We start from the raw sequence: 16,188 nt of genomic DNA on the forward strand, positions 1-16,188 counted from the left end.
CTGCGTGGGATGCTGCTCAGGGGGACAAGAGCTGGTCACACCAATCTTGTATGTCCCTCCTCCATCCGCAAAGAGCCAATCCCATGCAGTTCTTCAGCCAAGAGTGGCACACTCGTGAAGGTCTCCAATGCCTGGCCTCTCTTCTGTCCCCTCAGCAGCCTCCATCCTGGTGAAGGGACCAGGGCATTGACAAAGAGTTGGGGAGTTTATTTCCACCAAGATATTAGAGAAGAAACAACTAGCGCTGCCGGCTGGCTGCAGCACCAAAGATGGGCCCTTTGCGCAGTCAGTTGAAAGCAGACGGGGAGGCCACGGAGCACTACCGCACCTTGGCCACTTACTATAGTGCAGGTTGAAGTGACACTGGTAAGTAGGGAGTCGGGTAGAATGGCGGTGGAGGCCACATCTGCACTTTGGGGGCTGGCCTTGCCAAGGGGAGGGTCGGCTGAACTGAGCATCAGAGGTCAAGCCTGTTCCAGGTAAGGTTCTTCTGGGAAATGGACCCTGTAGTTGGGCCATGGTTGGTGCACTGAGCACCGGTCCCTGTGCCTACGCCATGGGTGGATGTACAAGTCACTCAAAGCTGCTGTTCGGCCATGAATGATGTACTGAGCACTGGTCGCTGAGCCTGCCCCATTGGTGGATGTACTGGGGTGTTGGAAGAGGGTAATAGTGAGGTGTTGAGGGTGCTGGGGGGTGTTGAGGGTAATAGTGGGGTGTTGATGGAGTTGGGGTTGTTGAATGTGCTGGGGAGGTGTTGAGGGTGCTGGGGGTGTTGATGGTGCTGGGGGGGTTTTGAGGGTGCCGGGGGGGTTTTGAGGGTGCGGGGGGGGGGTTGAGGGTGCGGGGGGGGGGTTGAGGGTGCAGGGGGGGTGTTGAGGGTGCAGGGGGGTGTTGAGGGTGCAGGGGGTTGTTGAGGGTGCTGGGAGGTGTTGAGGGTGCTGGGGGTGTTGAGGGTTATAGGGGGTGTTGAGGGTTATAGGGGGTGTTGAGGGTAATAGGGGGTTTTGAGGGTGCTGGGGGGTTTTGAGGGTGCAGGGGGTTGCTGGGGTGGTGTTGAGGGTGCAGGGGGGTGTTGAGGGTGCTTGGGGAGGGGTGCTGGAAAGTAATAAAACCTGCATCTTTCCTCGCCGTATGGCGGGGGGGCCTAACATCGATCCCCCCGTCCTTTCAGAATAAACCTGAGAGACCCCTCACAGTCCAGTCATGGGGGAGGGCCCCAGGGCTCCCCAGTCCTGCCAAGTATCACGCATTGGGCGTTAGAGTGACGCATTTCAGTGTGGTAATCCGCATTACCGCATTGAAATGCATTGCCACCCATATCTGCTTTGTGTCTGTACCTTGACTGGAAGCTCCAAGCACAGGCAACAGCAGCGCGCCGCTCATAGCAGGGCACTGCGCGCGCTCCGAGCTGTGGTCTGCAGCAAACAGGCTTTGGCTCTCGCACTAGGAGTCAAGGAGGTGCTGTCGGTATCACACTGCAGAGACAATGAACTGCAGTGCCAGAAGTATCAACTTCATGTGATCAGATTTGGTGCGGCGCGGCTGACTGACAGCTTGACGTCATGAATCCATCTAAGGTAGTGTCCAATGACCAGTAAGGTTGTTGCTATAACTGCGTGCTGGGGACGTGACATCCTGCTTCCAAGAAGCGTGAAGTTTTGAGGAAGGCGCGCCTCCGCAGTAACATTAGGCAAGAGAGAAAGAGATGCTCTCGCATTAACCAGGGAAACGTCATAAGGTAGCCTCTGACAGTAGAAACTGGAAAAGTAGATAGCGGACTTTCACTTCCTGGAGAGATCAGAGGTCAACCTTTTCCCATCACATTCATTTCTTGCATGAACCCGTCTTGGACAACAGCCACCACACGGTAACAGCGATTTGTTTTATTCTCCTTGTTTTACCATGCTCCTTATCTTTCATTTTTGCCTAATTAGCATTATTTTCACCTTTTTCCTTATTAGTCAATACATTATTCTATCCAAAAATCAGGAGTTTATTATACAAGCAGCATTGTACAAGGGCAGCCATTAACTAGCAGTAGAATAAAGCACAGACTCCCTGTGGACACTTGTCTGAGGTATGTGACTGTGACGCGGTCTTCGAAGCTCTGTCATGCGCCGTGGAGCCCGCGCCCTCCATGTCTGCCGAGCTGGCGGCCTGCAGCTGTGACGGTTTGATCATTGAGCTGTCACTGTGAGTCGGCCACCTCAGGCCACCTCAGGCCTCCTCCGGCCACCTCAGGCCTCCTCAGGCCACCTCAGGCCTCCTCAGGCCACCTCAGGCTGTGGCCACCTCAGGCCACCTCAGGCCTCCTCAGGCCACCTCAGGCCACCTCAGGCTGTGGCCACCTCAGGCCACCTCAGGCCACCTCAGGCTGTGGCCACCTCAGGCCACCTCAGGCCTCCTCAGGCCACCTCAGGCCTCCTCAGGCCTCCTCAGACCACCTCAGGCCTCCTCAGACCACCTCAGGCCTCCTCAGACCACCTCAGGCCTCCTCAGACCACCTCAGACCACCCCAGGCCACCTCAGACCACCCCAGGCCACCTCAGGCCTCCTCAGACCACCTCAGGCCTCCTCAGACCACCTCAGGCTGTGGCCACCTCAGGCCTCCTCAGGCCACCTCAGGCCTCCTCAGACCACCTCAGGCCACCTTAGGCTGTGGCCACCTCAGGCCACTTCAGGCCTCCTCAGGTCACCTCAGGCCACCTCATGCCTCCTCAGGCCTCCTCAGGCCTCCTCGGGCCTCCTCAGGCCACCTCAGGCCACCTCAGGCTTCCTAAGGCCACCTCAGGCTTCCTAAGGCCACCTCAGGCCTCCTCAGACCACCTCAGGCCTCCTCAGGCCGTGGCCACCTCAGGCCTCCTCAGGCCACCTCAGGCCTCCTCAGACCACCTCAGACCACCTCAGACCACCTCAGGCCTCCTCAGACCACCTCAGGCTGTGGCCACCTCAGGCCTCCTCAGGCCACCTCAGGCCACCTCAGGCCACCTCAGGCCTCCTCGGGCCACCTCAGACCACCTCAGGTCACCTCAGGCCTCCTCAGACCACCTCAGGCTGTGGCCACCTCAGGCCTCCTCAGGCCACCTCAGGCCTCCTCAGACCACCTCAGGCTGTGGCCACCTCACGCCACTTCAGGCCACCTCAGGCCTCCTCAGACCACCTCAGGCTGTGGCCACCTCAGGCCAAAATAACACATCCACCACACATCTCACCATTCCTACGATACACTCAAATGCCCTTAGACCCCCCTCACTAAACAGCAGAACCTCCAACCCCAAGAACCTTAGAAAAGTCCCTCTCTCTCTTGAACCCTCTCTTGGACCCTCCACCGCTCCCAACACACCCCGTCTCAAATGCACTCTCCTTAACTGCAGATCGGCCTCGAAACATTCCGCCGCCATCGCTGATCTCCTCTTATCGATGGACCTTGACTTAATCATACTGACTGAAACATGGCTAACTGAAGCCTCCTCAACTATAATGGACATTCTGGTTCCACCTAATTACCACATAATTAGACTTGACAGGCCAGGCAAAATAGGTGGAGGAATTTCATGCATCCACAGGAACAACCTCTCGGTTCTGAAAGGCAAGTCCACCCCTATAACATCCCTAACATCCTTTGAATACATTTGCCTAGACATTATCAGTGGGGACAAACCGATATGCTCTCTACACTGCATTTACCACCCACCCAGAGACAACCTCACCTTTTCTCAACAAATCATGGATATGATCTCAACAAATTCCGGACGGCAGCTCACCCAAATATACCTTGGCGACTTCAACCTCCACTGGAACGATCACAATGACGCGATGGTAAATAGTCTTAAAAGTTTCCTCAATGCCCTTGACCTCACCCAAATATGCAACAGCCCGACCCACAAGAAAGGCTCCACCCTCGACCTTATCATCTCCAAAGAGGACTCTATCCAACTAGAGTCTATCCAACCTTGTGACTGGTCAGATCACCATACTGTCACATTCTTCATCAATGTAAAAGTGAAATCCAACCCGGCTCAATCCGCTAAACCCAAAGTCTGGAAAAGAGACCTGAAAAAGCTCAACCCAAGCTCTCTGTCTCCTAACAGCTGCAATCTCCTACTACCACCGCCCGGCGTTGAGGACGTTCAAACATTGACTGACCACTACCTCAATGCTATGTCCACAATAATAAATGAGGCGGCACCTATGCAGTTACAAAGAGTCTCAACTAAAATGTCCAACCCATGGTATAACGGAAGTCTCAATGAGGACAGACGAGACATGCGAATGGCAGAACGCACCTGGAGATCAGCTCCCTCTGCACTGCACCTAAAAACGCTGAAGAAAAAGAGAAACGCCTATTTCAGGAAAATAAAACGCTCAAAACTAGACTTCTTCATCCTCCAGCTGTACCAAGCAAAAAAACGTCCGAGAAAACTGTTTGAGCTAATCAAAACACAATCCAAGGAACAACCCCAACCACTCAGCACTCGAAGCTCCCTCCTGTGAAGAATTCTCCGCTTTCTTTACCCAAAAAACTGACAACATAAAGAGTGATCTCCTCGCGGACGCAAGCCTCTATTCCAAACCACACTGCATAGCACCCACTGAACCAAAAAACAATGCTACATGGTCATCCTTTGGCACATACTCTGAAGAGGAAATTGGCAAACTGCTCAGCACCTTGAAACCATCCAATCACCTAACAGATCCCTTTCCTGCTAACGCTGTAAAAGACTTTGCCCCTTTGCTTCTCCCACTCTGGACCAGAATTATTAACGGCTCACTTCAACAAGGAACCATACCCGACTCCCTCAAAGTTGGACAAGTCACACCCTTACTAAAGAAACCTACAGCAGACCCCTCTGATCTGAACAATTATCGTCCCATCACTAATATCCCCACTCTCGCCAAACTGCTGGAGAAATGCGTACAACTACAATTGACTAAACACATTGAACAATTTGATCTCCTCAATCCTCATCAATCAGGTTTCCGAGCAGGACACAGTACAGAAACTGCTATGACTCACATAATTGACGACGCACTTCAAATGCTAGACCAAAACGACACCTGCCTCCTCATCCTTCTTGATCTCTCTTCAGCATTCGACACCGTTAAACATGAGAACTTACTCAAACTATTAAGCACTAGAATGGGATTATCTGGAACTGTTCTCAAATGGTTCACTTCCTTCCTTCACAACAGATCGCAGAAGTTCAATAGCAACAATCTGATGTCATCGCCTATACCGGTAACACTGGGCGTCCCCCAAGGATCCTCTCTAGCCCCAACTTTGTTCAACTTAGTGATGGAACCTCTAACCTCCTTGCTACAAGCATCCAACTTACACTTTCACATGTACGCCGATGACACCCAACTATATCTCAAATTACAATCCCCCAAAGACATTCTGCTCCTGAACTCAACTATCAGAGGCACCCAATCCTGGCTAGCCGATAATCATCTCAAACTCAATGCTTTGAAAACAGAGTTCCTTCTGATATCACCTACATCGAAGATCTCCACCACTCAAAGTTGGCTTAAACACCTTACTGCACTCAATGTCGAACCCACCATCGTGGACTCAGCAAAATCTTTAGGCATAACCCTCGACACCAATCTCAGCATGCAGCAACACATCAACAAGGCTACTAAGGGAGCGAATTTCCAAATCAATACCCTGAGGAAACTTAAAGCATTCCTCCCAGCCAATAACTTCCAAACCGCAGTACAATCACTAGTCATCCCTCGAATAGAATATGGCAGCGTCGCCCTCTGCGGACTCCCGCTAACTACTACCGCACCTCTAAGAGCTTCTCTAAACACTGCAGCGAGGCTCATAACTGGGTCAAAAAAGCACTCTCATATTACACCTGACTTAAAATCCCTGAACTGGCTGCCTTTTGAAGCCAGAATACATCTGAAAATCGCCTGCATGGCACACAAGGCGATACACCTGAACTCTCCTGGCTACCTCACGCAGAAGTTGACAATTTCTGGCGGCGCTAGAAAAACTAGAGGCACAAACAATCTTCTGCTGAAGCCTCGTAGATTCCGGAAGGAAAAAACATATAAACGCTCCTTCTCAGGAATGGCACCCAGAATCTGGAACTCACTCCCCCCGAAACTAGGCTCATCTCTTCCACTACACTGTTTAAGAAAGAAGTAAAAGCTATCCTCATGGCAAAAAACACCTGAACTGTTAAGTAGGTCACCTTAAGAAAAGGCACCGATCTGTATTATTTGTCTGACCCCCGTTGCACATATGCATTATTTGTGTTAGTGATTCACTGATTTACATGCTGGCTGTGCCCTCAGTTATTTGTATTTTATGCTCCCCAGACTTAATTGTTTTGATTATGTTCCCTCATGTACCCTTTCTGTGTAAAGCGCTCTGATATCTACAAAGATCTTGTCCGCGCTATATAAAACTTTCAAAATAAATAAAAATAAATAAATTCAGGCCTCCTCAGGGCTCCTCAGGCCTCCTCAGGCTGTGGCCACCCCAGGCCTCCTCAAGCCTCCTCAGACCACATCAGGCCACCTCAGGCCTCCTCAGACCACCTCAGGCTGTGGCCACCTCAGGCCACCTCAGACCACCTCAGGCCTCCTCAGACCACCTCAGGCCTCCTCAGACCACCTCAGGCTGTGGCCACCTCAGGCCTCCTCAGGCCACCTCAGGCCTCCTCAGACCACCTCAGGCCTCCTCAGGCCACCTCAGGACTCCTCGGGCCACCTCAGGCCTCCTCAGGCCACCTCAGGCTGTGGCCACCTCACCCTCCTCAGACCACCTCAGGCCACCTCAGGCCTCCTCAGGCCACCTCAGGCCTCCTCAGACCACCTGAGGCTGTGGCCACCTCAGGCCTCCTCAGACCTCCTCAGGCCTCCTCAGACCACCTCAGGCCACCTCAGGCTGTGGCCACCTCAGGCCACCTCAGGCCTCCTCAGGCCACCTCAGGCCACCTCAGGCCTCCTCAGGCCACCTCAGGCTGTGGCCACCTCAGGCCTCCTCAGGCCACCTCAGGATGTGGCCACCTCAGGCCTCCTCAGACCACCTCAGGCCTCCTCAGGCTGTGGCCACCTCAGGCCTCCTCAGGCCACCTCAGACCACCTCAGGCCTCCTCAGACCACCTCAGGCCTCCTCAGACCACCTCAGGCCACCTCAGGCTGTGGCCACCTCATGCCACCTCAGGCCTCCTCAGGCCACCTCAGGCCTCCTCAGGCCACCTCAGGCTGTGGCCACCTCAGGCCTCCTCAGGCCACCTCAGACCACCTCAGGCCTCCTCAGGCCACCTCAGGATGTGGCCACCTCAGGCCTCCTCAGGCCATCTCAGGCCTCCTCAGACCACCTCAGGCCTTCTCAGACCACCTCAGGCCCCCTCAGACCACCCCAGGCCTCCTCAGACCACCTCAGGCTGTGGCCACCTCAGGCCTCTTCAGACCACCTCAGGCCTCTTCAGACCACCTCAGACCACCTCAGGCCCCCTCAGACCACCCCAGGCCTCCTCAGACCACCTCAGGCCACCTCAGGCCACCTCAGGCCTCCTCAGACCACCTCAGGCTGTGGCCACCTCAGGCCTCTTCAGACCACCTCAGGCCTCTTCAGACCACCTCAGACCACATCAGGCCCCCTCAGACCACCCCAGGCCACCTCAGGCCACCTCAGGCCTCCTCAGACCACCCCAGGCCGCCTCAGGGCGCCTCAGGCCTCCTCAGGCCACCTCAGGCCACCTCAGGTCACCTCAGGCCTCCTCAGACCACCTCAGGCTGTGGCCACCTCAGGCCTCCTCAGACCACCTCAGGCTGTGGCCACCTCAGGCCACCTCAGGCCTCCTCAGACCACCTCAGGCCTCCTCAGACCACCTCAGGCTGTGGCCACCTCAGGCCTCCTCAGACCACCTCAGGCCGCCTCAGGGCGCCTCAGGCCTCCTCAGGCCACCTCAGGTCACCTCAGGCCACCTCAGGTCACCTCAGGCCACCTCAGGCCTCCTCAGACCACCTCAGGCTGTGGCCACCTCGGGCCTCCTCAGGCCTCCTCAGACCACCTCAGGCCTCCTCAGACCACCTCAGGCTGTGGCCACCTCAGGCCTCCTCAGACCACCTCAGGCTGTGGCCACCTCAGGCCTCCTCAGACCACCTCAGGCCTCCTCAGACCACCTCAGGGCTCCTCAGGTCACCTCAGGCCTCCTCAGACCACCTCAGGCCTCCTCAGACCACCTCAGGCTGTGGCCACCTCAGGCCTCCTCAGACCACCTCAGGGCTCCTCAGGTCACCTCAGGCCTCCTCAGACCACCTCAGGCCTCCTCAGACCACCTCAGGCTGTGGCCACCTCAGGCCTCCTCAGACCACCTCAGGCCTCCTCAGACCACCTCAGGACTCCTCGGGCCACCTCAGGCCTTATCAGGCCACCTCAGGCCTCCTCAGGTCACCTCAGGCCTCCTCAGGCCACCTCAGGCCTCCTCAGGGCTCCTCAGGTCACCTCAGGCCTCCTCAGACCACCTCAGGCCTCCTCAGACCACCTCAGGCTGTGGCCACCTCAGGCCTCCTCAGACCACCTCAGGCCTCCTCAGACCACCTCAGGACTCCTCGGGCCACCTCAGGACTCCTCGGGCCACCTCAGGCTGTGGCCACCTCAGGCCTCCTCAGACCTCCTCAGGCCTCCTCAGGCCTCCTCAGGCCACCTCAGGCTGTGGCCACCTCAGGCCACCTCAGGCCTCCTCAGGCCACCTCAGGCCACCTCAGGCCTCCTCAGGCCACCTCAGGCCTCCTCAGACCACCTCAGGACTCCTCAGACCACCTCAGGACTCCTCGGGCCACCTCAGGACTCCTCGGGCCACCTCAGGCTGTGGCCACCTCAGGCCTCCTCAGGCCTCCTCAGGCCACCTCAGGCTGTGGCCACCTCAGGCCACCTCAGGCCTCCTCGGGCCACCTCAGACCACCTGAGGCTGTGGCCACCTCAGGCCTCCTCAGGCCTCCTCAGGCCACCTCAGGCTGTGGCCACCTCAGGCCACCTCAGGCCTCCTCAGGCCACCTCAGGCCACCTCAGGCTGTGGCCACCTCAGGCCTCCTCAGGCCACCTCAGGATGTGGCCACCTCAGGCCTCCTCAGACCACCTCAGGCCTCCTCAGGCTGTGGCCACCTCAGGCCTCCTCAGGCCACCTCAGACCACCTCAGGCCTCCTCAGACCACCTCAGGCCTCCTCAGACCACCTCAGGCCTCCTCAGACCACCTCAGGCCACCTCAGGCTGTGGCCACCTCATGCCACCTCAGGCCTCCTCAGGCCACCTCAGGCCTCCTCAGGCCACCTCAGGCTGTGGCCACCTCAGGCCTCCTCAGGCCACCTCAGACCACCTCAGGCCTCCTCAGGCCACCTCAGGATGTGGCCACCTCAGGCCTCCTCAGGCCATCTCAGGCCTCCTCAGACCACCTCAGGCCTCCTCAGACCACCTCAGGCCCCCTCAGACCACCCCAGGCCTCCTCAGACCACCTCAGGCTGTGGCCACCTCAGGCCTCTTCAGACCACCTCAGGCCTCTTCAGACCACCTCAGACCACCTCAGGCCCCCTCAGACCACCCCAGGCCTCCTCAGACCACCTCAGGCCTCCTCAGACCACCCCAGGCCGCCTCAGGGCGCCTCAGGCCTCCTCAGGCCACCTCAGGCCACCTCAGGTCACCTCAGGCCACCTCAGGCCTCCTCAGACCACCTCAGGCTGTGGCCACCTCAGGCCTCCTCAGACCACCTCAGGCTGTGGCCACCTCAGGCCACCTCAGGCCTCCTCAGACCACCTCAGGCCTCCTCAGACCACCTCAGGCTGTGGCCACCTCAGGCCTCCTCAGACCACCTCAGGCCGCCTCAGGGCGCCTCAGGCCTCCTCAGGCCACCTCAGGTCACCTCAGGCCACCTCAGGTCACCTCAGGCCACCTCAGGCCTCCTCAGACCACCTCAGGCTGTGGCCACCTCAGGCCTCCTCAGGCCTCCTCAGACCACCTCAGGCTGTGGCCACCTCAGGCCTCCTCAGACCACCTCAGGCTGTGGCCACCTCAGGCCTCCTCAGACCACCTCAGGCTGTGGCCACCTCAGGCCTCCTCAGACCACCTCAGGCCTCCTCAGACCACCTCAGGGCTCCTCAGGTCACCTCAGGCCTCCTCAGACCACCTCAGGCCTCCTCAGACCACCTCAGGCTGTGGCCACCTCAGGCCTCCTCAGACCACCTCAGGCCTCCTCAGGACTCCTCGGGCCACCTCAGGCCTCCTCAGGCCTCCTCAGGTCACCTCAGGCCTCCTCAGGCCACCTCAGGCCTCCTCAGACCACCTCAGGCTGTGGCCACCTCAGGCCTCCTCAGACCACCTCAGGCTGTGGCCACCTCAGGCCACCTCAGACCACCTCAGGCCTCCTCAGCCCCCCTCAGACCACCTCAGGCCACCTCAGGCCTCCTCAGCCCCCCTCAGACCACCTCAGGCCACCTCAGGCCTCCTCAGCCCCCCTCAGACCACCTCAGGTCACCTCAGACCACCCCAGGCCCCCTCAGGTCACCTCAGGCTTCCTAAGGCCTCCTCAGGCTGTGACCACCTCAGGCCTCCTCAGCCCCCCTCAGACCACCTCAGGTCACCTCAGACCACCTCAGGCTGTGGCCACCTCAGGCCACCTCAGACCACCTCAGGCCTCCTCAGCCCCCCTCAGACCACCTCAGGCCACCTCAGGCCTCCTCAGACCACCTCAGGCCCCCTCAGACCACCTCAGGCCTCCTCAGGCCCCCTCAGGCCACCTCAGACCACCTCAGGCTGTGGCCACCTCAGGCCTCCTCAGGCCTCCTCAGGCTGTGGCCACCTCAGGGCTCCTCAGGTCTTTGCAGCAGTTTAAGATCTCTCAGTTTCTCGATGCTCGAGTGACTGTAATTTCAAATATGCTCCCCCCTCTTCATCGCTTTGTTTTGCTCTGAAGAGTCTCTCATGGTCGGTGAATGTCGCTCATAATTACACACATGGCAATCTGAAGTCTTGGCAGCGAGGGCTCCCTGTGGAGACCCCCCGTGGCCCCCGCCCTCCGTCAGTGTCCCCCTCCCCTCCTCCCCCCGTGGCCCGCACTCCATCAGTGCCCCCCCCCCCCAAAGCCCCCCAACCCCACACTCACTCGGCCCCCGCGCCATCTTCCTCCTCGCTCTTCCTCTCGGTGTGACGTCACGCGCCTCTCCTGTCCGCGTCCTTGTGGGGGCGGGGCTTGCTTCAGGCGACTTTCCGAGGGAGCTCGGGCTTCTCGCCTCTTCGGTTCATTTTCCTCAAGTAGTCCAAGTAGTCCCTTCTCTATTTCCGCGGCGGATGAGCGTCAGAGAGGGGGCAGGAGTCTGTAACGCCCCTCCGCTGAGGGACACGGGGGGGGGCAACCCACTGAGGGACACGGGGGGGGGGCAACCCCCAAGAAAGGCACCGGAGGGGCGCGGGGGAGCGCCCCACCAAGGTCTGACAATGTTTGTGCGTGACACTCCACGGCCCCGCGTGACACATTGTTATGCCTTCTCTCTCAATTTAATGCCTGCAGAGTCAGAGTGCTTTCCCTGCCAGGACTGGATCATGTAGCACAATAAATAGACTCACCTGCCCTTCAGGGCCAGACTCCCTGACTGCAGCAATGCAAGGCTCTGTGAATCCAGGCCCCCTGCAAGGCTCTGTGAATCCAGGGCCCCTGCAAGGCTCTGTGAATCCAGGGCCCCTGGGGCTCTGTGAATCCAGGGCCCCTGCAAGGCTCTGTGAATCCAGGGCCCCTGCAAGGCTCTGTGAATCCAGGGCCCCCCTGGGGCTCTGTGAATCCAGGGCCCCTGGGGCTCTGTGAATCCAGGGCCCCCTGGGGCTCTGTGAATCCAGGGCCCCTGCAAGGCTCTGTGAATCCAGGGCCCCTGGGGCTCTGTGAATCCAGGGCCCCTGCAAGGCTCTGTGAATCCAGGGCCCCCTGCAAGGCTCTGTGAATCCAGGGCCCCCTGGGGCTCTGTGAATCCAGGGCCCCTGCAAGGCTCTGATGCCAGGGCCCCTCCAAGGCTCTGTGAATCCAGGCCCCCCTGCAAGGCTCTGTGAATCCAGGGCCCCCTGGGGCTCTGTGAATCCAGGCCCCCCTGCAAGGCTCTGTGAATCCAGGGCCCCCTGGGGCTCTGTGAATCCAGGCCCCCCTGCAAGGCTCTGTGAATCCAGGGCCCCCTGCAAGGCTCTGTGAATCCAGGCCCCCCTGCAAGGGTCTGTGAATCCAGGGCCCCCTGGGGCTCTGTGAATCCAGGGCCCCCTGGGGCTCTGTGAATCCAGGCCCCCCTGCAAGGCTCTGTGAATCCAGGGCCCCCTGGGGCTCTGTGAATCCAGGCCCCCCTGCAAGGCTCTGTGAATCCAGGGCCCCCTGGGGCTCTGTGAATCCAGGCCCCCTGCAAGGCTCTGTGAATCCAGGCCCCCCTGCAAGGCTCTGTGAATCCAGGGCCCCCTGGGGCTCTGTGAATCCAGGGCCCCTGGGGCTCTGTGAATCCAGGGCCCCTGCAAAGCTCTGTGAATCCAGCCCCCCCCTGCAAGGCTCTGTGAATCCAGCCCCCCCCCCTGCAAGGCTCTGTGAATCCAGGGCCCCTGCAAGGCTCTGTGAATCCAGGGCCCCTGCAAGGCTCTGTGAATCCAGCCCCCCCTGCAAGGCTCTGTGAATCCAGGGCCCCTGCAAGGCTCTGTGAATCCAGGGCCCCCTGCAAGGCTCTGTGAATCCAGCCCCCCCCCCCCCCCCTGCAAGGCTCTGTGAATCCAGGGCCCCCTGCAAGGCTCTGATGCCAGGGCCCCTCCAAGGCTCTGTGAATCCAGGCCCCCCTGCAAGGCTCTGTGAATCCAGGGCCCCCTGGGGCTCTGTGAATCCAGGCCCCCCTGCAAGGCTCTGTGAATCCAGGGCCCCCTGGGGCTCTGTGAATCCAGGCCCCCCTGCAAGGCTCTGTGAATCCAGGGCCCCCTGCAAGGCTCTGTGAATCCAGGCCCCCCTGCAAGGCTCTGTGAATCCAGGGCCCCCTGGGGCTCTGTGAATCCAGGGCCCCCTGGGGCTCTGTGAATCCAGGCCCCCCTGCAAGGCTCTGTGAATCCAGGGCCCCCTGGGGCTCTGTGAATCCAGGCCCCCCTGCAAGGCTCTGTGAATCCAGGGCCCCCTGGGGCTCTGTGAATCCAGGCCCCCTGCAAGGCTCTGTGAATCCAGGCCCCCCTGCAAGGCTCTGTGAATCCAGGGCCCCCTGGGGCTCTGTGAATCCAAGGCCCCTGGGGCTCTGTGAATCCAGGGCCCCTGCAGGGCTCTGTGAATCCAGGGCCCCTGCAAAGCTCTGTGAATCCAGCCCCCCCCTGCAAGGCTCTGTGAATCCAGCCCCCCCCTGCAAGGCTCTGTGAATCCAGGGCCCCTGCAAGGCTCTGTGAATCCAGGGCCCCTGCAAGGCTCTGTGAATCCAGCCCCCCCTGCAAGGCTCTGTGAATCCAGGGCCCCTGCAAGGCTCTGTGAATCCAGGGCCCCCTGCAAGGCTCTGTGAATCCAGGCCCCCCCCCCTGCAAGGCTCTGTGAATCCAGGGCCCCCTGCAAGGCTCTGTGAATCCAGGGCCCCCCTGCAAGGCTCTGTGAATCCAGGGCCCCTGCAAGGCTCTGTGAATCCAGGGCCCCTGCAAGGCTCTGTGAATCCAGGGCCCCTGCAAGGGTCTGTGAATCCAGGGCCCCCTGCAAGGCTCTGTGAATCCAGCCCCCCCCTGCAAGGCTCTGTGAATCCAGGGCCCCCTGCAAGGCTCTGTGAATCCAGGGCCCCTGCAAGGCTCTGTGAATCCAGGGCCCCTGCAAGGCTCTGTGAATCCAGGGCCCCTGCAAGGCTCTGTGAATCCAGGGCCCCTGCAAGGCTCTGTGAATCCAGGGCCCCTGGGGCTCTGTGAATCCAGGGCCCCTGGGGCTCTGTGAATCCAGGGCCCCTGCAAGGCTCTGTGAATCCAGGGCCCCTCCAAGGCTCTGTGAATCCAGGGCCCCTGCAAGGCTCTGTGAATCCAGGGCCCCCTGCAAGGCTCTGTGAATCCAGGGCCCCTGCAAGGCTCTGTTTATTTATTTATTTATGCATTTTTATATAGCGCGGACTTTACCCGAAGGCATCAGAGCGCTTCACAATAGGAACAGAACTGATACAGGATGAAAACATTACACGAGAACAGATTACAAAAGCAAACGTTAAGTAACACGGTACAGTGACAATTGTGAGCAAACAAAAATACATGAGGTAGTAAAAAGCGCACAAGAATAAAAAGTGACAAGTGTGCAGGTTACAAGAGAAGACAAAGTATAATTTAAGGTATAAAACTGCAATATATGCTAGACACTCAGGCACAAGAACAAACGTTACGTAGGCGAAGGAGGCACTTGTGCAAGTATCAAAGGTAAAAACATGAACGAGGTAGAAAACTGTGTTACAAGGGCAAAGTGGTGTGTGCATGTTGGAAGAGGGTACCAAACACAAGACAAGGATAATACTGCAGTAAAAGGCAAACACTCCAACCACGAACACACTGGGAAGGCACTTCCATGGTCATGGAAAGAGGAAATTTTCAGTAGTGGGAGGTCTTCCTTCAGATAACAAAGAGGACGTGAGTTACTTTTGGAGGTGTCTCTGGAGGAGGAGAACTTTGAGATCCCTTTTGAAGGCCTGGGCGGAGGCGGTGGTCCGGAGCTGAGGCGGAAAGGAGTTCCAGATTCTCACTGCGTTGCCTGAAAAGGATTCGGCCATCATTCTTTCCTTCTTGAAAGTGGGAGGTGCAAGCAGTAGCTTCTCCGAATTGCGTGACGGTCTAGAGCCTCCCGAGAGTTTCAGTTTATTCGCCAGGTAGCGAGGAGAGGAGGAGTGCAAGGCTTTGTGGGTGATACAAGCGGTCTTGTAGATAGCTGTAGCCTCGAGGGGAAGCCAGCGGAGGGTAGATAACATCGGTGTGATGTGATCGCTTCTTTTGGCCCCATAAATGAAACGAGCTGCTGAATGGAAAACAGACTCAAGTGGGGACAAGTGGGAATTGGAGAGGCCAGTAAGAAAAGAATTGCAGTAGTCTAGTCTGGAGAGGACCAGCGATTGCACCAGGGTTATAAGGTCCTGCCCCGGGAAGAAGCGACGGATTCCCTAAAGAAGGCGCTGTTGGTATCGAGCAGATTTTGCAATGGAATTGATGTGTGGAATTAGATTGAGCTTTTTGTCTAGTATGACACCAAGGGATTTTGCGCTGTCGACAATGATGGGGTTATTGTTTAGTAGATTCATCTGATCCATCCATGATTGAACCGGGGGAGAAGAGAGTGAGGAGGAGAAGAGGAGGAATTCAGTTTTGGAGGGATATAGAATCAGTTGATGAGTTGACATCCAGTTTTGAATGGAGTCGAGAGTGGAGCTTAGGATGGAGAGATCGTGCATGGAGGCAACCTTGAGGTAGAGTTGAGTGTCGTCTGCATAGAGATGATAGTGAATCCCGGATTTGCTTAGGAGATTTCCCAGTGGTTCTAAATAGAGATTGAACAATGTGGGTGCAAGTATAGAGCCTTGGGGAACACCTTGACCTACAGCCACAGGAGATGAAAGACTGTTCGCTATTTTAATCATTTGGGATCTGTCAGAAAGGAAGGATGCAAACCATTTAAGCACTGTGCCCTCCATGCCCATTCTCTGTTGAAGAATATTGAGGAGGGTGTTGTGAGTGACAGTGTCAAAGGCTGCGGAAAGGTCAAGGAGAATTAGAAGACAGGACCCCCCTGAATCGAGTATCCTCAGCGCGTCATCAACCACTTGCAGTAGGGCTGTTTCAGTGCTGCAGTTTTGAATGAAGCCGGACTGACAATTGTCAAGAAGATCATTGTCCTTGATATGACGAGAGAGTTGTTTTGCTACACATCTTTCTGTGACCTTCGCAAGAAAGGGAAGGTTAGTGATGGGGCGGAAGTTGTTGAGGTATTTCGCATCAGCAGTGGGTTTTTTAAGCAGAGGGGTGACCTGCCTAGTTTTGAAGGAGGTCGGAAGGGAGCCTTGCCAGAGGGAGTGGTTGATCAGAGTGGTCCAATAGGAAAGGGAATGGGTATAGAAGTCAATGGCAATGGCACTGGGGATAGGGTCAAGAGAATGGTTGGAGGGCTTTGTTTCGCGTATACACTTGAGAAGGGCATCTTCAGATATGGGGTCAAAGCTCTGCCAAATGGATAAGG

At 57.6% G+C, this 16,188-nt stretch overlaps 1 protein-coding gene across 1 annotated transcript in view; it reads right to left on the bottom strand.

Annotated features, from left to right (window-relative positions):
- Positions 1-11,248, bottom strand: part of LOC144826112 (uncharacterized) — a 45,439-nt gene extending 34,191 nt beyond the window's left edge. The window contains exon 1 of the mRNA XM_078684508.1: positions 11,122-11,248. Within this exon, the coding sequence (XP_078540634.1) occupies positions 11,122-11,137 (16 nt within the window). The 5' untranslated portion in view covers positions 11,138-11,248. The remainder of the gene's footprint in view (positions 1-11,121) is intronic.
- Between the last annotated feature and the right edge of the window lie 4,940 nt (positions 11,249-16,188).

This window comes from Lissotriton helveticus, chromosome 3_2 (assembly GCF_964261635.1).
Source record: "Lissotriton helveticus chromosome 3_2, aLisHel1.1, whole genome shotgun sequence".
In the NCBI taxonomy this organism is placed as follows: domain Eukaryota; kingdom Metazoa; phylum Chordata; class Amphibia; order Caudata; family Salamandridae; genus Lissotriton; species Lissotriton helveticus.